This window comes from Neodiprion lecontei, chromosome 3 (assembly GCF_021901455.1).
Source record: "Neodiprion lecontei isolate iyNeoLeco1 chromosome 3, iyNeoLeco1.1, whole genome shotgun sequence".
Classification (NCBI taxonomy): Eukaryota; Metazoa; Arthropoda; class Insecta; order Hymenoptera; family Diprionidae; genus Neodiprion; species Neodiprion lecontei.
The window spans coordinates 2,592,754-2,614,692 of record NC_060262.1 but is presented as its reverse complement, the minus strand read 5'-3'; the positions used below and the strand labels follow the sequence as shown (position 1 = coordinate 2,614,692).

The window sequence follows — 21,939 nt, the reverse complement described above, 5'->3', positions numbered from 1 at the left end:
TAAGATCTTTTCGGCGAGGATGCCTTTATTATCGAATTGCGGCCCCTGTCTGTGGTCTGACATCAGCCCATGTGATGCCGACCAATCGGAGAGCCGGAGCAAAACGCGCATGCGCCGTTTCGAGGATCAGCGAGGCGGCCGGGCGGCGCAGCGACTCAATGGAAAAACGGCGTGAATCGCCGCGCGCATTGCCATCCGACTCCGAATTCAATCCAGGCGCGGTGTTTCTTCCGGATTTTGCGACACACTTGCGATACCAGCGGGTCTGTCTCTCGTCTCTTTCATACGTCGGTCACGTGCTGCTCGGTTTAGCCGACGTCCAATCATCGTTCTTTCCTAATTACTTCTGTTTTTTTCCCGCTCTTTTTGTTTTTTTTTTTATTAATTTACTTCAAATTCTCATTTCTTCGACGACTTCGATACGGAATAATTTTTTTCTTTATTTTCCCTCTAACGTGATGTAACATGCGTGCAGTTTTTGTCGGATTTGTCGTATGAGGTCCTCGTTTTACGATTAACAAATACACAACGTGCGCACGCGCAATTTGGACACCCGCACAACGTGTTCGCTCTAACGCTTATTATTTGCATGCTTACGTGAGCTACACGTGATCGAAATATAAGAAATATTATACGTATATACGTATGGATATTGTGCGAATTCAGAAAAGTGATATACCCGGTGATAAGGTTATAAAGCGCGCGTATATAGATACGTAATGTCGAATGTGGCGTGATTATACTGAGGACTCGCTACAAATGTATGCACACCTATATCGTATCCTACACGTTATATTCACGGAAAATTTGAAATTTTTCCTTATTTCTGTTTATTTTTTTGTTTCTCTCACCTGTACCAAGCATTTTTCCCGTAACAATAATATATCGTAAAATCTTTCGAATGGATTTTTTTTTTTTTTTTTTCATGTTACTTTTTATGCGACTGACCACACGTGTTATTTGACGAATTTTCCAAATCTGTATGAAAAAATGACACGGTTGATTTTCAACATACAATTCAGAGTGACTGCAGTAAAATCCGAATTTTTTATTTTTTTTTTCAAGATTTTTGATTTCTACAGATGTACTGTAATACCATGACTAATAATTATTTTATCTCTCGATCACTTTAACACTTCTGAACATACATTTCTTATCCAATTTTACGATGACGAAAGAAAATTGTAAAAAATATACGTCCGCTCTGAGATTTATGTGATAGGTTTAACAATGCACAAGGTTAAACACGACTAATTGTTAAAAATTCAAACAAAATAAAAATTTGGAAGATCTTCTGGAGTTATATACTATCACAGAGAATATCCTTAATATAATAGTAGTAATAAATGTCACGGTTTATCGTTTGTTAAATTTACACGTAATACCCCATTACGTACATGCATATATTTTTTTTCCAATTGATTTCCGGTCGCTCAGCAATAGAAAATAATCCGAATATTCCATCTGATATTACAAAACATGATTATTTCTTTTTCTTGTCTGTAATTATTTTATTTTTCTTCACAAATGCAGCATATATTTTTAATTAGATGTTAATTGAGGTATAATGTATCGTCGGTTCGTATGGTGATACACTGCAGATCCTGTATCTTCAGTCAAATTATATACTGCATAAAATGTGTGTAAAATACCAATATTCGTAGCCACATTTATAAATCATTATTGTGATTATTATATATTTATAGAATAAACCGATTGTAAGATGATGTACGAAAAACAATAAAAGAAAACAAAACGAAATAAAATCCATTTTATACAATATTGACAATATCTTTCGATCCCTGAATTGACTTTTTTCCCTCAATTTGACTTGACTCTATGTATCAGATTTTATTGCGCGCATCTCGTAAGTATGCCTAGATTTGAAATAAACATGTATGTACGTACGATTACACAGCGTATATGACGAACCGAACTACCTGCGCATATTGCCTTCACTCAACCAGTTCTCATTTCTCACTAACGACGGTTCGTTGATCGTCTCTAGACGATCCTATGTAAGTCGCGTGCCAACTCCGGTTTAAGTAGTTAAATTATGCGAACGTGCGTCAGCCGCTGGTGCGAATGCCCCTGCAAAAATTGGAACAGGTGTACCCAGGCTGGCAAATAGCGGAAATTCATACGTCGAAATTGTAGTATACGCGCAACTCATTGTCAGTGAGAAGATTTTTATACAGCTAGAATCACATGTGATAAAACTATAACTATAATCATACATGTTTGTATCACAGTGGTTTGCGCACTGGATAAAACAGTTTTAGATTTTACCCACAAAAATCATGTAAATTCGCCAATTTGTAAGCGGAACGACATTGTAACGTAACGATAGTTTTTCTGGAACGCACGGGATGCGAAAGAATTTTACATGGATTTTTTATGTCCCGTAGGTTATCAATTTTCTACCTAATCTTGACATCGAGATGCATTTAAAGGGAATATTCATACCGCGAGAAGAGAATGGCAATAAAAAAAAAAAAAAAAATTAAAAAAAAAGAATAAATTATTCTTGACGCAAATAATCCCGGACGACGAGTTGCCGCGTACACACATTGATTGGTATTCGCTTACGATTAGATGAATACATGCACGTGTAAATGGCATGATATGCGGAGTCAACGATCATGCAGTATTAACGTGACATTTTTCACGTTCTTAGAGATTCCCCCGCACATGCTTTTATGCTTCACTGGTACAGAACAAGAAAAAATGCACGTGTCGATGCATGGGTCAGATTACCAGATACGCGCATATAACGCACTTACACGGATATTCGTAATCTCCGATTGCAATTGCAACTTTATACGCGTCCTTGACCCCTCGCTGAATTTTATTCGCGTAATACGCGTGTTTTACATCCCCGTGTAACAGTTCCTTTGACTTTTGTTATTTATACTCTACATTATGTATTAGGGTGTTTCAAAAAAAGACGAATTTTTTTTTTTTTTTTTTCTAATGGTGTCCAAAAATTGATGGTATACCTGAAAACAAAAATTTTTGCGCCAATATGAGCTCTTAATATCAATAGTAAGGTTTGCCTCTATCCGTTTCTTTATTGTCCATTTAAATAACACGGGAAAATTTTTTTTTTATTCTTGAATTTTTATTACTTTGAAACGGTTCATCGTAACAACAATCTTAAAAAACGGATTTATAGGAAATTTCACGCTCTACAAAAAACGTCTGAAGATCAAAGTTCCTCAGATCAACCGTTTCAAAGATATCAGCGATCAAAAATAACACTAATCAAAAATTTCAAATATTTTCCAATAAAACTACAAAAAAATATCATATGCCATATTTATATTATTTTTTATGTAACATCAGATTGATGTTACGTTGAACCGTTCCAAAGAAATAAAAATTCAAAAATAAAAAAAAAATTTCCCGTGTTATTTAAATGGAAAATAAAGAAACGGATAGAGGCAAACCTTACTATTGATATTAAGAGTTCATATTAGCGCCAAAATTTTTGTTTTCAGTTATACTATCAATTTTTGGACACAATAAAAAAAAAAAATTCGTATTTTTTGGAAACACCCTACTATATATACCTGGTTTTTTTTACGTATGTACATTAAATATTATACGATCACAGCGCAAACAGTTTGAACAATATTTTGCAGATTTTCCGTACACGTGTTTACTTAACCAAATTAACGCGCGCAACTTGATTTAAAACGGCAAACCGCAAATGCGTAAGAGATATATTTTTCTCCCAGATAGTCAATGGCTGAGTATTTTTTGTTCATGTTGTACATAATACGTACAAGTATATTAAAAATCAACTAACAAGTTTTACATCTGTATAGCAAAAGTATTTCTGCTATTCTTCTCGCCAAAAATGAGGAGAAAATTAGGTAAATATAACGATCATGTTCATTTACAATTAGCAATACAGCAAATAATGCGGTAAATGTATCGTAAGAATTTCAGTCAAGGCCGAAGCAGAATCTGTACGACATGTTATGTAGTATAGATGAATGAAGTAGCGATAAGTTAACCCATCTCAATTATTTACCAGAAAAAAAAATTTTAATCCACTAATCGTAAGTTAATCATTGGAAAAATTTTACATTTTATTGTATCATTTATTGACTCTGTTGAGATTTTTATCCTGCACTGCAATTCACACGTTATTACGAAGTGCAGACTTCCATTCCTGGACTAATTGTAAATTCGTACAAAGGTATATAATATAAGAGAAGGTCGTAGGAAACTTTTTACCGTGGAAAATAGATTTCAAGAACTTATCATTTTTCGTCTGTAACCCGTAAGCTAGGCTGTTACATATTCGGAAATTTTATAAATTGAAAAATGCAAAAATAGTTAGTAAATATGGTATGACAGAAAACATTGTGCAAAAATTGTTGGATTTTTATCTCTACATCATATATAAAACACAAAGTCATTCTGACGTATGTTCGCTTATAACTCCAGAATTACCGAACCGATTTTCATTATTTTTCTTTCCGCTACATCTAAAACTTCTTACCAAGATTTAGATTATATTTCGTAGAGATCAGGTTACGTTAGATTTCAGGTTAGATCAAATACTATCAATCTTCTTTCAAATATTCTTAACTGTGAGCAGTGATGCGCTTCATAGGGGCCCTTAATTGTAGGCAATTCAGGGTACAAATCCACCCTGATAATCTCAGAGTTTCGCTGCAACGACATGAACAAAAGAACATTGGAGCTACCAAAGTTAGACTTGTACCCTGATTTGCCTGTAATTAGGGGGTCCTGTGAGACGCATCACGGAAATAACCCGGTGAAGTAAACCAGGCCATGAGGAATTAATTTAATAATTGAAAATATGAATTCCAATTAGGGAATATTTCGATAGTGCATTATACACAGCCTCAAATTAGTTACACCGAACTATATTATAATTAACATTCCGAGGAGTTCGATCCGTTATAAAAATCAATAGGAAACTGGAAGGTGACATCTACTTGTAGTCTTATTCCTTTTTTCTGTTAAAAATGCGGTATAGCACAATGACCTTGAATCATTACGATACAGCGACAGGTGTAATGGCTTGCCGCACGCGTTTGGCACATCCTATAACTTAATTTAAACACACGCAGACCAGCTACCGTTGAGTGTCACGGCTTCGATATTATACGGCTGCATGCCGTAGTATGCACAACTTGTCGTTCAAGTGATGCTCGAGTATAATGCAAATGAATTCAGGCATACAATATACTATTCTGATCCCAATTTGTCTTTGATACGTAGAGTTAAATAAAAAAAAAGCGAATAAAAATCTCGAGTCTTTTCTACATGATAGGTAAGGTGTACTTGGGGACAATGAATCTTAGTCGGCTAATTTTTTACACTAGACAGTTATGTTGGCAGCACAGAGAAACCTACGGTGCTATAGTCGGCCGAGCGCGAAACAAAATCGATGTCAATAAACATAATATAACCTATAACCGTCGAATCTAAGCTTAGAATACATGTCAATCCAACAAGTCATTATCCCCGCGGTATTTTAAGGTTAGATTCGACGGTCATGGGTTATATTATGTTTATTGAGATTGAGTTTGTTTCAAGCTCGGCCGACTATAGCGCTGTAGGTGTCGCTGCGTTGCCCACTTAACCGTCTAGTGTAAAAAATTAGCCTTCTCAGATTATTGTCCCCAAGTTTACATACTCATAAATCATCTCATCCACTAATTATCGCACCTCGTAAATGTCGTGATGCGTTTAATTTTTGATTCTTACATTTTTATACTATACGCGTATATTGCGCTCTATCTCACTCTACCTCTTTTCGCAGGTTTTCTGCAGATCGGTCGGTGGCGCGCATTTCACAAATATCGATTAAACGGAAGCCATATATCGACTTGCCGTGTAGGAATATATGTGAGCAATACAAGTAACCATCGGTCTCGTCATAACATGTTTTACGCAAAGCCGACCCACAACTGCGAATTGCATCATTCCCCCCCCCCCCCCCCACGCCGCGGGAGGTCGTCGACGGTGAAATTAACCCTGAAAATAAGGTGGACGATTCGAGTACATTATAGACGATGTTTTCTTCTCATTTCATTTCTTTTTTCTCATCTTTTACTCGTTAGAAACACTGTACGGTTTTCTGCAATATTCGTTTAGACATTTCATTTTATATAATTTTTAAACAATATTCTTGCCGTAATAATTACACATATTTTTGCATGTATAAGAATGGTACAATAAAGACAACGGTCAAGGCTGATGCACGAATTACATTGAACAATAAAGAACATTTATACAGTCATTTACCCGAATAACATAAATATTATTGTTATCGCCCTCGATTCGATTTTTCTCACTTGTTGAGGGATTATATTGCGATTTCACACGCCTTGTGTGTTACATGCTACAAGCCCGTCGCAGCTCCGCCCGCGAATAATTTTAAATGATTATTGTTGCAAAAACTGTTAGACATATCCATATGCTCTCCCGGAATTTTTTTTTAGAGCTCGTCGAGACCTTGGAAACTCTTGAACATAACTTTCCTCTACCTGTATGAGTTTAATCTTGTTGCGACTTGGCGCAAAAATATCGTTATATCTCCAAAACCATGCATTGATCTGGTCGGAACGAGATATAGTTTAAAACCTGACCAGCTGTAGTAGCTATCCATAAAAACAAAAAAAAGAATAAAAACTTGATTTAGCAGTTCGGACAGACAGTCGGCGAGACGTCAAGTTTTACATATGCAGAGAAGACGATATTGAATTACGTAATGCGAATTAAGAGCAATCAATGCGTGTACATCGTATGTTAGATACAACACACAGGATACTATGCCCATTTGCAAAACAAATTCAAAGTGCAGTGCTTAATTCGAATTCAAAATTCCAGTTTCATTATGCATATATGTATACCTACTATACAAGTTCAGCGCGCGTATACAACAATGTGTATCGAATCTATTTGCACAATTACGTACAATTACCTTGCACGCATGTACACGTGTGCCTCTATAAGCTGGTTCAAATTCACAATCCACTAGTCACGGTGTAGTATACGTATGACACCGTAACGTCTTACGTAAAACCTTCCTCCTTGCAATAAAATTTCAACGTGAATTTGGATTATCTATTTGAATACGCATATGATCATGTATGGATGTGATATTCGTATATCCCCGGAAACGCGAATTATGTACTGTTTTTACAAGTGCTGAATATATTTACATACGTATGTGTTATACGTACACATCGACTGGTATTTATTTATTCTACATTTATACGTCCGTAAACACGGACGTGTATACATACAGTACATGACGTACAGGTATGTATACTTACGATGTAGGCATACGTCACGATTGTAAGATACAATACTGTGTGCAGATACTGTACAGAGTGAGACGTCAAAGGTTGAATTGTCTAACGCGCGTGCGGTAAAATTCTATATCAAAAGCAGTGTATTCTCAGGATGACCAACATTTTTCAGATGACATACGTCGCAGCGAGCTGTCGTCTGGACTTACGAAGGTTGGTCAACCTGACAAAACAACTGATTTTAGCGCATGCGCGTTAGACCATTCGGTCGTTGGTTACCGACTCTGTATAGATTCGCGCGTAACTATTACGATCAATCATCGCTAGACAGGTTGCTGCTTCTTGTTTTTAATGCACGGGTATTTTTTTCCATCGGCTTCTCCTGTCCGAGTCGGTAATGCCTGCGAAACTCGCCTTCAAATAATTACGACAATAATATTCAAATACTTGGGTACATTATAGGTAAAAACTGTGCGCTACAATAAAAACTAGACGCCAAGGACCAAGATAATAATATTCGCGATAAATTGACATATACATGTCCATTACCCTATACGGATATTTATATCATATCGTCTTCTCTATATAAACATACATGTATAATACTCTAAAGTCTCTCACGTACGTTCGCTTATAATTCCAGAACTACCGAAGCGATTTTTATTCTTTCTTTTTCTGTGGTTAGCTACAACGTCTGGCTAGGTTTTAGACCATGTTTCGTTACATCGAGGTCAATAGTTTTGAAGATGTAACGATATTTGTAAGCCGAGTCGAAAGGGTATCGCGCTCTTTTGCGAACGCTGTATGAACTCTTACAGATAGAGCTTAGGTGAAGTTAGGTTAGGTTTTACATTGAATCAGATACTATCAATCTTCATTCAAGTATCCTCAATTGTGAGGAAAATTGTTTAATCTGAAGAGAATTATCATTTTACCACATGCAGGACGTGCTGTTATAATAGTACGTATGGTATAAATCATACAAATAAGTATATATATATTTGTATACATATACATCATACAAATACAACACCTGTAAGATCCGCGAAACGAGTCGTTGACTCATATTGGTGGAGATATGTATATATACATTATAGATATGTATATAATACACACTCTTCGGTGATCCAGCCAGTGACAATGAGCGATAATTTACGGCTCTGATTCACCTACATCAACTTGTATAGTATAGTTTCTCGCCAGACGGCGGATGGATAAAACTGGTACATATATAACGGTTATAGTTATATATCGTACGTGATTATCTTGATTAGTCACAGATATGAGGAGCCTGTAATACGTAATAATAACAACAATCGCGATACGCTACTGACTGGTCGAAATTGGGGGGGGCGTCTTATCGGGCGATAATAATTTTGCCTAGACTATACAAGATATTGTAGAGTGGAAATAAGAGAGAAAAAAAAAATGGGATTACCATTTTTGTTATTATTAGCATTATTACTAGATGTGTCACGCGTTGAATCTAGCACATTTGATCGAATTCACTTTCACACGATGACTAATTTTTTTCGAAAGATCATTTACCACGAATTCACTGCAGGGATAACTTCTTACGATACGTCATGCCGGCCATCGTCGAATATCCAATTTCACAACATTGCACAGATATCGAAAACGATCTGCAAATAACAATATCGAACTGTCCGGTGATAGAATAAAAAAGAAAATCCATTTCGGTAATTTTGTAGAAAATAATGTTCTGAATAAATCGAGTCATCGCAGAGTGAAGCCGAACGAATCGACCAGATTTTTAATAATCCTAAAATGATTTAAAGCGATTTCATTTGTTTTTTTTTTCACACTTTCAGTATTTTTTTACTTTAATATCTCAAACAGAGATCTTCTTAGCTTCAACGAATATGTATATATACGATAATCTCGTTTATCTCGAAGAAAAATTAAATAATAAAAATGATCGATTCCTGATCAACCAGCCTGCTCAAAACACGAAAAATTATCGAACGCACGTTTCCATTCGGTTTGTTTCACAAAATTTGGTAGATTTTTATTTTGCTTCTGCTACAGCTATCCCAAATAATTCTTAACTCCTCGAAAAACGCGATTGAAGGAATTTTTCTTAGGATCCACTCTATTCACTTGAAAATTTAACTGAACATAATTCAAGAGATTTTCAATTTTCAATCAAATTTTATCACTAATTTATCGCTGGCGAATAAAACGAAAAAGTTCCAGCTGAAAATTGTACCACAACTTGAACTACGTTCAATAAAATTTTCAAGCGAATCGAGTAGACCACAAGAAAAAATTTCTTCAATCGCGATTTCCGTGGAGTCAATAATTATTTGGGACCCAAGACTAGAGAATAAAATTCTTTATAATTTGGTTATGAACGAGATTCTTGCCGGATGTCAAATTCGCCGACCATCGGCCGAAACCGGTCTCGTTTCGCGTGGAATATCCCATATAATATATTATACAAATAGATGATAAGCCATGACCTTCAAGCCCGTTCGATCACTCGGTGGTAACGAACGCATCGTTCACTACGCAAAATCGTGATCCGTGTCTCAAGATGAAAGTTTAATAATTGTACGTTCTCGGTGCGAGACAAGGAAGAAAAAAAAAAAAAATGAAAAAAAATCTGCGCGCACTAATACATAACATGATATAATATAATGTAACAATGCAATTGATACGTTAAAAATAACAGTCCGCACAATATTTAAATAATTGCAAAATTATAGTTGCAGGTGATATTTATAAGACATCTAACTTAATCGCATCACTTCCTGCGGTTTTGTAATGTAAATTTGTCTAATCCACTTTGTCGTTAGTTAATTTCTTTCGTACTTTTATACACGTATTATACATATATCGATAATAAATATAATTCATTCATTAATCAGTGAACTTGTCAACGAACCGCGTTGAACCGCAACATGTAATAACATGCTGATTTAATTACCGCGAGTGCAAGTCGCGTGATTTCTCGTTGATAATTATACATACGATATGTTACGTGCGTGTGCGTATATCGAAGATGTTATTGTGCAAGCATGCAACAGCTGATCGTCGTTAAGCGAAAATCGCATTCACGATGAAGTTTCCGATGATTTTTTTTTTTTTCTCTTATTATTATGTCACATGTATAATATTAATGTTATGCACGTACAGATATATGCATGTGATACATAAAAGTAATCGATAACACTACGCACACGGAAATGAAACACCAGCGTGGCGTGATCCGATTTTATATACTATACATGTACGTAAAACATATATTTATGTTTGTAGTATGTATCGTTGTTATCTGTCCGTACAGAAGTAAAATTATAACGAATAACTTATCAATAGGATTGCTTATAAAGTTTAATAACATGACATAATTGTCTGCGGCTAACGTCATGATCTTAACGTGAGAGAAGCATGTGTGACCTACGGCGATTAATCTAATCGACAAAATTCAACACCAGGCTCATCGTCAACCAATAATGCAGCAGGCTGCATCATCCGACAAAACTTTATACGTTAGACTTATTTTACAGTCAATGATCAATTTCTCCTTTCACATAAAACTTAATTTCACGATAATCGTGAATGTAGATTGGAAAAAATAAAAAAAAAAATCTTCAAAAACTTGTAACCTTATATTATTACCATATACGAGCTATTCATTCGGGCTGTAAAATTTGTACGTAATATACGTTGTGTAATTGCGTTTCGTTAAAATAAAAAAAAAAACAAAAAAATAAACAAAAATCACCGAGTCTTCTTTTTGAAAACTATAATATAATATATGCACGAATCGTCGAATATACATTATACTCGTGAGGAAAACGTACATGTATGACGCAAGTTCTTCGTGTAATTGCTTATTCGCGAATAGCGGTTGTATAGATTCACTCTTATATTTATAATGTCTGTAATTATGTTCGAAAGGCATTGACGGTTATGCGGTACATACGTATAATAATAATAATAATAATAATAATAATAATAATTCATCCAGAATTATTGATTATAATTTGTAATAATAGTAAACGTCTGTCATTGTTGTATACCGCTCTTCGATTTAAGTTATGTAATATCTAACTTTGTGGAAATTACCAAACATTTTTCGATCTTTAATACCAAAGTTTAAAACGTATACGAAACATGAAAAAAGCATGTATATACATATGCGTATACTTGTAAATGAATAAGTAGTGCGGATAAACATTATATAATTTCGGTCGGTTTTTTTTTCCAACCACTTTTTATATTCAGTTCGTGACCGAAACAATCTTTTCAGTATTTTTTGTAATTCTAGATTGTATATCATTATTCCTTGTATTCCATGCAAAGATATCCGAATCAATAATCGAAACATCGTGTCAGGACTTTGATCTGCACTGATGTTGATTAGTAAATAATGAAACGAAAAATAACCAGCACATAAATTGGCAAAAGAGAAGTATTAAATATTTTACTTACCTAAAAAGTTCAAGCCAATTTGAATTTACAAGCAAAAACATTAAAATAAAATGCACAAGTTTAGAAACCCAAGGATAACAATATCCGTGATGTTCTATTCGTACGGTAGCGAATAGTACGAAAAAAAAACAAATGATCAGTTCCATTGTATAACTTTGCAAACAATTAAAATCCGGCTCGATAGTTATACGGATTTGGAAATGATTGCAGTACCCACCTACAATATGTTTCGTATAATCACACATGATGATCAAATTGTACTCACTGGATCAATTGGAAATCTTTTTTTTGGCGAGCTTCGTCTACTTTTTCCCCTTTTTCTTCTTCTTCTCATTGTCCTCCTCAAGTTTCTCCAATTCCAATTCTATCGCCCTCTGCTTTTTACGACAAGTCGGTGTTTTCGCGTACCATGCTGCAGCGATTTTTGCAATTACATATTTATTAAACAATTAACGTGTATTTGCACATATTTCATCGCGTTTATTCATATCATACCCAAAAACGCGTCCTCCTCTTCACGATATACCGGATCTTTTGTACTCAGGGCATTTACTAGCTCGGCGTGAGTAAGAGGATGAACTCTGAGCTGAACCATTCTCTTGGTAGTCATCACCTTGTTCATGAATTGAAAAAAACGTGCGCACGATCAAACATCGATAACAAAAGAAAATAAAAATGAAAAGAAGATAAAATCTCTGCAACGTTAGTTCGTAAAATTTATCGTTTACTGTCGCGGTATAAAAATTCATATAAATCTCACCTCTTTGATCGACTGAAGAACAGTTCCCACTGTGAAACCGTCGCATATTTTCGTCATCGCTGATGTGTCGAACTGTCGGCTGATACCGGCGTACTGTAAAATAACGATTTGTTATTTTGCATGTTTTTTGTTTTTTTCCTCAATAAAACAAAAAACACAAGATCCGACGAATTCAGAGATAATGAATGTTGTTCATTATTCAATAGGATTAGAATTTTATACATCGTATATATACGTAAATATTTTGGAAAATATTTTCTCGGACAGTTTCTGCGAGCTATAATAATAATAATAATAATAATGATGATGACGACGATGATGATGATGATGATGATGATAACAATGATTAGAATATTTAGTCAACGAGAAGTGACGGCGATTATTGATTCGAGGTTGTTTATAATTGATGTTATTATTTGATGATAAAATCAGGGAATTAGCAACTCTTGACACAGACCGCAATTGAAACGCAATTAAGAACGAACGAGACGTACAGTCAGGTTAAATAGGTGAGGAAACGAGGCTTCGGCTTTTTCACTCCGTCCCGTTTCAGTACCGATAAGTTTTCTACCTGACTATACGTACCGTTCATTTCGTTCAGTTCTTGTTTCGTCTAAACGCATATTTGTCCGTGTGTCTTTCTTCTCATTCTCTGTTACTCTATTCGCTTCAGGTATTATACGCAAAACTCGGTCGTATAATAATATTCGCGTCGAGTCTAGGTTTAGGTATAAGAATCCGTCGATTTTCGATTCCTGAACTTTGCTGCACGTTTAATCACATAGCAATGTATCACCTTTATTCAAGATCAACGAAATACCGGTTATTTATAAAACACATCGTGATTTAAATATTCATACCGCGAATGCAGATTCGCAAATGCATACTCAGCGTAATAGTTTGTTTATGCAAATTTATATCCACGGTTTCGTAAATATAATCGCTACAATAATTGTATCATATAATAATCGAAAAATAATCAGCACAAATTGCACTTTGTCGATTTTACCTCAATTCTTTTAATTTCTTTCTGTATTCTTTTTTAATTATTCAAAATAGACGGAAACCGGTTCTTTTTTTTTTTGCTCATTTTTCTCTGCCTAAATTTTGCACCAATTTGACAAATTGAATATATATCAACACATTGATTTGACGATGATGAAACGATAAATTTACATTGTCCTGATCAATTGGAAAAAAATGTAGCAAACTAAACAAACTTCACGCCGCAATAACCCGGAAATGTGAGATCGATGGTGATGATCAGACGAAATAGTTACCATGCCAAATAGGTACAATGGTTCCTTGCAATTCGTACGATATTTAAACCACGATGCCTATTTTGCTAAAACTTTCTTTTAGCCATAAATAATGAGAAGTTTTTTTCCTCTTAACGGAGTATGGAATTAACCTTGTAGAGCAGGTCCTTCCAAATTGACGACATTGTTCCGAAATCGGTGCGGGGTATGAAAATGACCTTATCGTAAGTCTGATAAAGAAGCTTCTGATCGCATTCCCAAGGGCTGTTAGACGTCCCTATCATTACGACCCGATCCTCGGCGGTTATTCCCTTGACCAATTTAGGGAGATCCTTTTTGAGCCGTTTCGGATCGGTTCTGTCGGTCTTTGGTACCTTTTTAATAAAAGGCCTCTCAGCACCGTCCATGAAAATAACCGAGGGCTGAAGAAGCTTGGAGACCTGAAACGTAGTACCGCGTGAATAAAACGTGAGCGACGAATTGTCTTTTTTCTTCGCCAATTTTTCTGACCTTCGATATCAAATGCAGCAGCATTATCAAGCCCGATTTCCCGGGATACTTTCCTACGATGTTGCCAGGCGTTATGTCGAACAAGGTTGCACCCAATTCTGTGCAAACCGCATTCACGAGCATTTTCTTACCGCTTCCATGCGGCCCAGCGATAAGCACCGACCTTACCAGAGGCGTCAGCTGTCTCACAACCTCGTTGCCAAGAGGGAGGATGCAGTATTCGGTCACCAGCTGCTTCACGTCGCCTGGAAGTACAACGAACCTCGGAAATTGAATATGACGAAGACTTTATTGCTAGATTTTTACCAAGGACCGGTTGACACTGGCGGTCCGAAATCGGATCAACAATTACGGTTCGTTAACATAGATTACGATTAAACATTTCGTCAGTTTCGCTGGAAATCATTGAAAACTATCTTTACAATCAAAAGTGTAAACGTCTATTATAAAAAAATCAATGGACACCATGTAATCGATAAGGAGTAAAAACGTTCTTCGATTATTTGGTTCACTGTGCGTAGAGTTTCAAGGATTGAGATAAAGTATTCTTACCCAGAGCAGGAAGCGGATCCTTTCCTCGTTCCCTCAGTTCGAAATTCGCGTAAGATTTTTCAGCCTTGAATTGCTCGAGCCGTACCTCGGGATGAAGTTTTATTATACCATTGGTAAGTAGTTCCTCGAATAGAGATTCCGTGCTACGATCTGGGGTGAGATCCTTTTCCTTTTTCCTCTTGTTTTTTTTTCCACTTCGACGTAGCCGCTTCTGCGTTTTCTTGCCTCGTTTACCCTTGTGTCCTCTGTCTCTGTCCACAGCGGCCTGCAAGGCCTCAATGTCGTCTGTTTCGGAAGGATTGGAGGTAAAAGACTGTTGCAGAATTTACTCGTACATCGGTATAACAATAAACTCCTTTCATTCGTCGCATCAATGCCTTCATCAAAATTTTCGTATTTCGATTTTGGTATACCACATATACTAGGGTGGTCCTTTTCTGATTTTTATCTCAACTCTAAACTGTAACCCAAAGAAGATTCCATTCAACTCTTTCGGGGTCAAATCAAATCTACTTAACGGATTTAGATGAAATTTGGTACAGGGGGGTTTTCTTGGCTCGCTGATTACCGATCTGAACTCAAAATTTGAAAATTCAGAATGGCGGATCTGATACGGCGGAGCGAAATCCAAAAAGTCATGTTGAAATTGTTTGTTTGTTTGTTTTTTTTTTTTTTTCATACGACTCGACCTAAATGGATTGCACAAATCGCATTATTTTCTCGATTCTGCCACCTATTTAGGTGGGGGAATAAAAAAAAAAAATAAGTCAACTCCAATTCCGACATGGAAGAACTGAATACTTGCCAAAAAAAAAAAATAAAAAAATAGTAAACATTGAGATCCCATTAGCGTGTGGTGCAGCTTAAAATTTACATTTCAAATCCTAGAACCTCAGCGAATTATTTCAGATTTTTATGAATAGCGTTTTCGTGATTGGTTTTACGATTATTTATTTTTTTTTTTTTTCAAATTTCACCGATGGTTAAATAAAATTTGGGAAAAAAATTTGTCCGAGACAATTTTGGATCGGTAAAAATATCATTCTAAAAAATGATTAAAATCGAAGAGGGTGAGATACATAAGCTACTGATTTGACGTGAAATGCAACATGTGTACAACGTAGTACAGTATACGACAAAGATATTGTCCATTTTGTAAAATCGCACGATTAAAACCGTGGACTTGTATGTATACAAATTATAGTTACAGCTGCACTATAAAGTACGGAGAAAAAGTGTTTCATACTTCCCGTAGAGAATACAAAACTCGAACGTGTGAGTTTGAATTTTATCTTTTTTTTTCTCATTCTTTCTTTCTTTCTTTCATGCATTCAGTCTTCTTCTTCTCTGTCGTATGAACTTTTGTTTGCGAAATGAATCCTTGAGGAATAAAAACGACGTGACATCACTGCAGTTTCAGTAAGGATAATACAACGTACGACGCATGATCAACATATTCAACTGCGTTACCAACGTAATCGACCCGGCCGAAAAACTAGCAGTCTCTCTGAATTAATGTTCACATATGTACACACGGACAACGTGATCCCCACCTAACAGAGTTTACGTAATCGCCTTTAAGATAACAACGTTATTTTTTACGGTCACTCGGGAAAAATAATATCGAATAATACCTGTAAAGGTATGAGGATAATAATAAAAATTTATTATTATATACCTACGTACATCTTTTCTTTCGGATCGAAAATTAAACCTGATCTTTCGGAGACGATCCGAAGCAACGACGGTGAGTGATAAAAACAAAAAACAAAAAGAAAAAACAAAAAACGGACTTTGCATCGGCCGTAAGTGAACAAAAAAAAAAATGTTGTCCATTAAAACTTTACTCTCGGAATGATCGTTACGAAGCAATAATGTATTACGTAGACAGCTTGCTAAAATTTATTTTTACAGATAAGTGGAAATCTTGAAGGTCGTGGATTAAAAATGTTCATAAGATTAATATTCAGTTATATTAATTTTTAATCCGAGTCTTATGTGTATAATGGGATGCAAATATTGTATCGTTAAGGGTGAAAAAATAAAAGGGTAATCTCACCCCTCATCATCTGATCGACACCGATTCTTATCTCGTCTTCAACTTCGCGAGTTTTTTCCGCCTCGATCATATCGACGTAAGTTTCCTGCCCCGGATTATCGGACTCGTCCTTATTTTTCCACGTCTCCTGATAATCGGCGTTCGCCTGCATTATTTCCGGCAAAAAATTTGACGGCATTGGTTTAAAACCCGGATCAGACTCGTCCTCGGATTGTTCAAGGTCTCCCTCTTTTTTGGTTTTAGATTTTTTCGACTTTTTCGACTCCTTCGACGACACAGCTGTCGATTTGCTTATCGTGCTTTCCGTACCCTAAATTATATGTACACCTCGATTTTCAATCTTTTTTGATTAAAAATTTGCAATTTTCATTTGCAAAATGTAAATCAATGCAATGTCCTGCATTCCCATGATTAAATGGCTGAAATTACCTAAATTAATTAATTGTTAGTAGAAGAAAATGGAAACGATATGTTGAAACATTATTTAGACCACATCTAAATTCTATTGTCGCATACGTGATTGTTCTACCAAACTTTTTTTTTTTTTTTAACGTTCAGTATACTTTTATTTGCAAAAGGATCAAGGGAATCGAAAAAAAAAAAGCAGAGCCGTTTACCTGACGGCTAAACATAATTCTCGATCCTCCGCTTTCGGCTGATGGAAGATCTGGTATTTTACCGGTTTGTTGGTAGTAATTTTTTATCCAATTTCTTATTTCCATACGTAAATTTTCCTCGATAATAGCCCCCCGTTCTTTTCGTATCGATTCCTTGACATCGACCAATAATTTCTCGTAAACTTTTTGATATTCCGATTGTTTTTGGTGCCGGTATTGCTTGACGCGTTCTGACTGCCGAAAATTATCGGTTATCACTTGGCTTGGCTGAACCATACCTGCGATTCAAATTTTATAAATTGTTTTCAAAAGGAGAAAACAAAGAATGGAAAAAAATCAAGAAACGAATAGAAAATCGTCGAACCATCTAACCTCAAGTCTTAATTGTTGTTTTTAGTTTTAGGTAAAATTGAATTATACCGATTAAAAGCATCTCTTCGATACGTCTCATGCGGATTTTTCGTCTCGTCGTGTAGCCTCTCCATACTTTTTGAATCCTCAAAGCGGCCGAGATACCGATCGAGGCATCATCGCCTTCCGCTTCTTGCCTCGCCATAGATCTTTCTTTCATTTCCCTTATTTCTTTCATAAATTGAAAACGAACGCGTCCTTGCCTCGCTCTTTCGTGTGCCTGAATTACATATTATTTATTTATAACAATTATACGCTGATAAAATCGAAATCGACAACGACGCCGATGCTGTTTTTACGTCAATCGGCTCGATAAATTCGTCTAATTTTTATCACAAGTGAATGTGATTCAGTGTAAAGAAAAAAACAGCGAAAATTTGTTTCTTTTTTTTTTGTTTTTTTAAATACTCCAATAATAACAATAACGGCTTAATCGAATGATATATGAACGCTTGTATAATTTTCGTATTGTGCAATCACCGATATCGATCATCATTCGTTGATACAGTGTAATAATTGCATCCTATATGGCATATAAATCGCACATATTATCGCGGTTACATAAATCGAGCCCAAAGATTAATTTGCATATGTATAACACGGTGTTAATCCGTCATGCGCATGCACAGATATCGTGTTCAAGCAGTAATCTAATAAGAGTTCATATTGCGCGGGTACAGTCTGGTGAAAAAAGATTCAACCAACCGAAAAGGAGGGTGTTTTGAACATTTTTCGATTCGTAAAAATTAGAGTTATTATTAAATACAGAGTGAATTGGGGACGACCGAATGGTTTAACGCGCATGCGCTAAAAGATGAACAGGACTGCCAACATTTTTTAGGTTACATATATCGCGGCGCCCTGTCATCTGATGTTATGAATGTTGGTCGTCCTGATAAAACAACCGCATACGTTTTCGAATTTTAGGGCATGCGCATCGAAGCATCAAGTCGTTAGCAGTTCACTCTGTACGTTATTGACGTTAAAAGTATTGTTAAGCATTTTCAACTCTGTGTAAACAGTGTTAAACGATAAAATTGTGTACATTGGTAAAATTGCTTCGACTATTTTGTTTATTCTGTTTTAGAAAATTATAAATATATATGTAGCCTTATAAATAATTCGAACGTGTTTGGCACTATGTGAAATGAAAAATATTTTCGAATCTTGATGGACAAATTTCAAATATATCAAACACTGATGTTTGTGAACACTTAATTATGAAACTACTAAAAACAAAATCATATTTAACGAAAAATAGCTATTTCGTTTAAACGATAAAAAAATGATAGAATAAAAAGAGTTGATAATTTGTCGAGAACTTTGATATATATAGAAATGAGAAACGGTAAACAGCTGTATCAAAAATGTTTGAAAATTGATGGTTAAAAAATGTTCATACTAGGAAATAAAAAATTTGGCTATTTCCTATTCCGCATGTCAGATATGCTGTATAATTGACGTAAATTTCAATTGATCCTAGATGGATTCGAACCTGTATCAACCGTATGGCTTCAACCTCGGTCATTTTCCTTGGTGCGGGTTCTTCGTGCAAATAACCGAGGCCCCTGAGCGTATCCTCGATGAACTTTCGCCTCTCCCTAATCTCGGTCTCCCGTTCCCTGAGGAAGTAGGTGGGAACGTGAATCTCTGCCTCCTGAGGCGTGACCTCGTACTTGAGCAAAACATCGTCGTAGTAATTGTACTCTGACAAATCGACGTCGACGAGCTCGTGTTTCAGCTCCAAAACCCGGCCCACGCAGGAGTCGAGCAATTTTCTAATCAGGATCCTCTTCTGCGGCTGCACGACCTGGTCGTAACATTGGTTAAGTTTGTTGGTCACTACTATGTACCGGACGTAAAGCTCGGCCACGTTTTGTCGGGCCTTTTGCCTGTCCTTTTGGGCCTTTAAATTTTGAACCATATTATCGGTCTGTGAAATCTCCTCGAGACTCGCCTGCGTCTCTTTCCACAACTCGTTGTACGTAACGTTGGACATTATCTTTTTCGAATTTTCTCCGACACAATTTTTTATACTATAACGTATCTTTCGCTTCTTTCAATTGCTAATCGTTCGTTATTGCAGTTTACTTTGTACAAAGATCGTTGCACTGTGCTTTTAGAACGTTTTCGCGTGATCATCGCGGCGAATAGATTATTGTTTTATCGTTGCCAAGTAACCGCGGTTTCCCAACGCAACGCAACGATCTTTATTACTCCGAATCCTATATTTTAGAGCGCGGTTGATCATTCGACAGATTATACCATTAGTACAGGTATTCCCAAATAGAGTGTATACAAGTTCCTTCAAGATCGTTCTTACAGTTCCTTTTTACTAATCCCTAATCAGTCAACGACATTTTTTTCAACCTCATGCGCATGCAGCCAAATGAATTCTAATCGATTCCGATTATTTATTAGGTATTCATGTTCACCGTTTATTATTACAACTATACAAGAGAAGAAGAGAACTGATACAAAAAAAAAACTCTCACCTTTTTTTTTGTTTATCGTTTAAAAAAACTTTTCGTATTCCGATGAAAATACCTTCGCAAGACGCAATCACGTCGAGCTAAATATTATATTACAGTAACAGTTAAATCGAGTGAAATGCGAGACAAATAATATTACAACCGTATGATACTTTTAAACTAACTTATTGTTAACTTCATCCCTATTATTTTCATTGTCACGGCTTGTACAGCAATATAATTTGATGGGTCAATAAGAATCTTCGACGATTTCCTTTACTGACTCTGATTACCGAAATCACGACATTCACACCTGAAAGATGTATGCAAAGTGTAATGTCGCGGTGAGTACTTAAATTTAATGCGTGAGCCATTTGACGTAGTCAGTCTCGTATGATATTATTCCTAAAGGTAGGTAAATGAATTACTTACATGCGCCATTGACGTATGTTTACTTTCTCGTGTAATGTATCGAGTACCGCGATATCATTATATAGTCGTATAATAACTTGGAAGGACCGCAACTCCAAGTCGCGCGTCATTATCGCAGATTTTCAAGTGTTTTTTTTTTTCATTTTAATCTGTTAATTTTTCTTACAACACATGCATAATATGCACCATACAACACTTGAACGTGACGTTGACTCGTTCGTTTGTTATTTATCGATTATAATCTGACATGTTTGAAATGTTATTTCAACTCGATTAGTTCATGGAATTGATAATCGTTTGAAATTAAACAATTTAGCTCTCGTTTATGTAACAATCCGAATACGTTTTACCCTAAGTTGTAGGATCCTGGTGAACGGTAATATAGAAGCTTGATCTATAAAGTAAAACGTGTGATACGTGTAGAAATTCGAATAAACTTTCGATGTAACTAACGTTTTTTTTTTTTTTACTCAAAATCTCAACGTCGAGTAAACCAAATACAATGTTTTTATACAAATTCGTTAAACCAATAACGGAGAAGAAGAGTAAAACCCCTAAATGCGCGAATAAAAGGTGCTGAAAAACTGTTCACGTTGTAGCAAATTTCTATACATCTAACAAATTATAGAATTCAGCTATTTACGCTAAGCTTACAGACTGCATTATTAAAAATCATTCTTACCGACGCCACAGTCGTTTTTAGTAATCGATTCGCGTGTTGTTGGTCTGCCGAAGGCGCCACTGACTTGACTTGATTCGAGATTGTTTAACTGCAGAGAGTGGCAAGGTCAGCCATGTTGAATCACTAATTTACGCGCTAAATTCAAATTTCAACAACACAGCCAGTAAACAAATTAGATTCTCGTTTTTCTTTGCTTAAAAGAAATAATGCGGCAATCTTTGGAGAAACATCCACAACTGAATAATAATACTGTAAAAAATAGATTGCCTGTAGATAACCGAGGGTGATTTATCGTCACGTCGATGCAAGTGTATTTTTCAAAAAAGACCACGATCACAATAAAAGTGATCACTTCTACCACTTGAGAAGCGCGAAAAGCCGTATGTACAGCATACGAGACTGTTACGGAGAATCCAATATAGAC

The 21,939-nt window shown here is 35.8% G+C and overlaps 1 protein-coding gene across 2 annotated transcripts; it reads right to left on the bottom strand.

Moving 5' to 3' along the window:
• Positions 1 to 1,809: 1,809 nt before the first annotated feature.
• On the bottom strand, positions 1,810 to 20,059 carry LOC107221851 (dynein regulatory complex protein 11). 2 transcript variants are annotated; one of them, XM_046735969.1, is made up of 11 exons: positions 19,426 to 20,059; positions 17,940 to 18,150; positions 17,520 to 17,797; positions 16,903 to 17,212; positions 14,844 to 15,128; positions 14,292 to 14,536; positions 13,934 to 14,221; positions 12,523 to 12,615; positions 12,258 to 12,375; positions 12,028 to 12,174; positions 1,810 to 2,091 (listed from the first exon to the last, which is right to left on the bottom strand). In XM_046735969.1, exons 1-10 carry the CDS (start codon positions 19,927 to 19,929, stop codon positions 12,065 to 12,067), a joined length of 2,442 nt encoding a protein of 813 aa, XP_046591925.1. In that variant the 5' UTR covers positions 19,930 to 20,059; the 3' UTR covers positions 1,810 to 2,091; positions 12,028 to 12,064. The 2 variants fall into 2 exon arrangements, with proteins under 2 accessions (XP_046591925.1, XP_015516493.2); XM_015661007.2 differs by lacking the exon at positions 1,810 to 2,091 and having other exon boundaries at positions 11,981 to 12,174.
• Between the last annotated feature and the right edge of the window lie 1,880 nt (positions 20,060 to 21,939).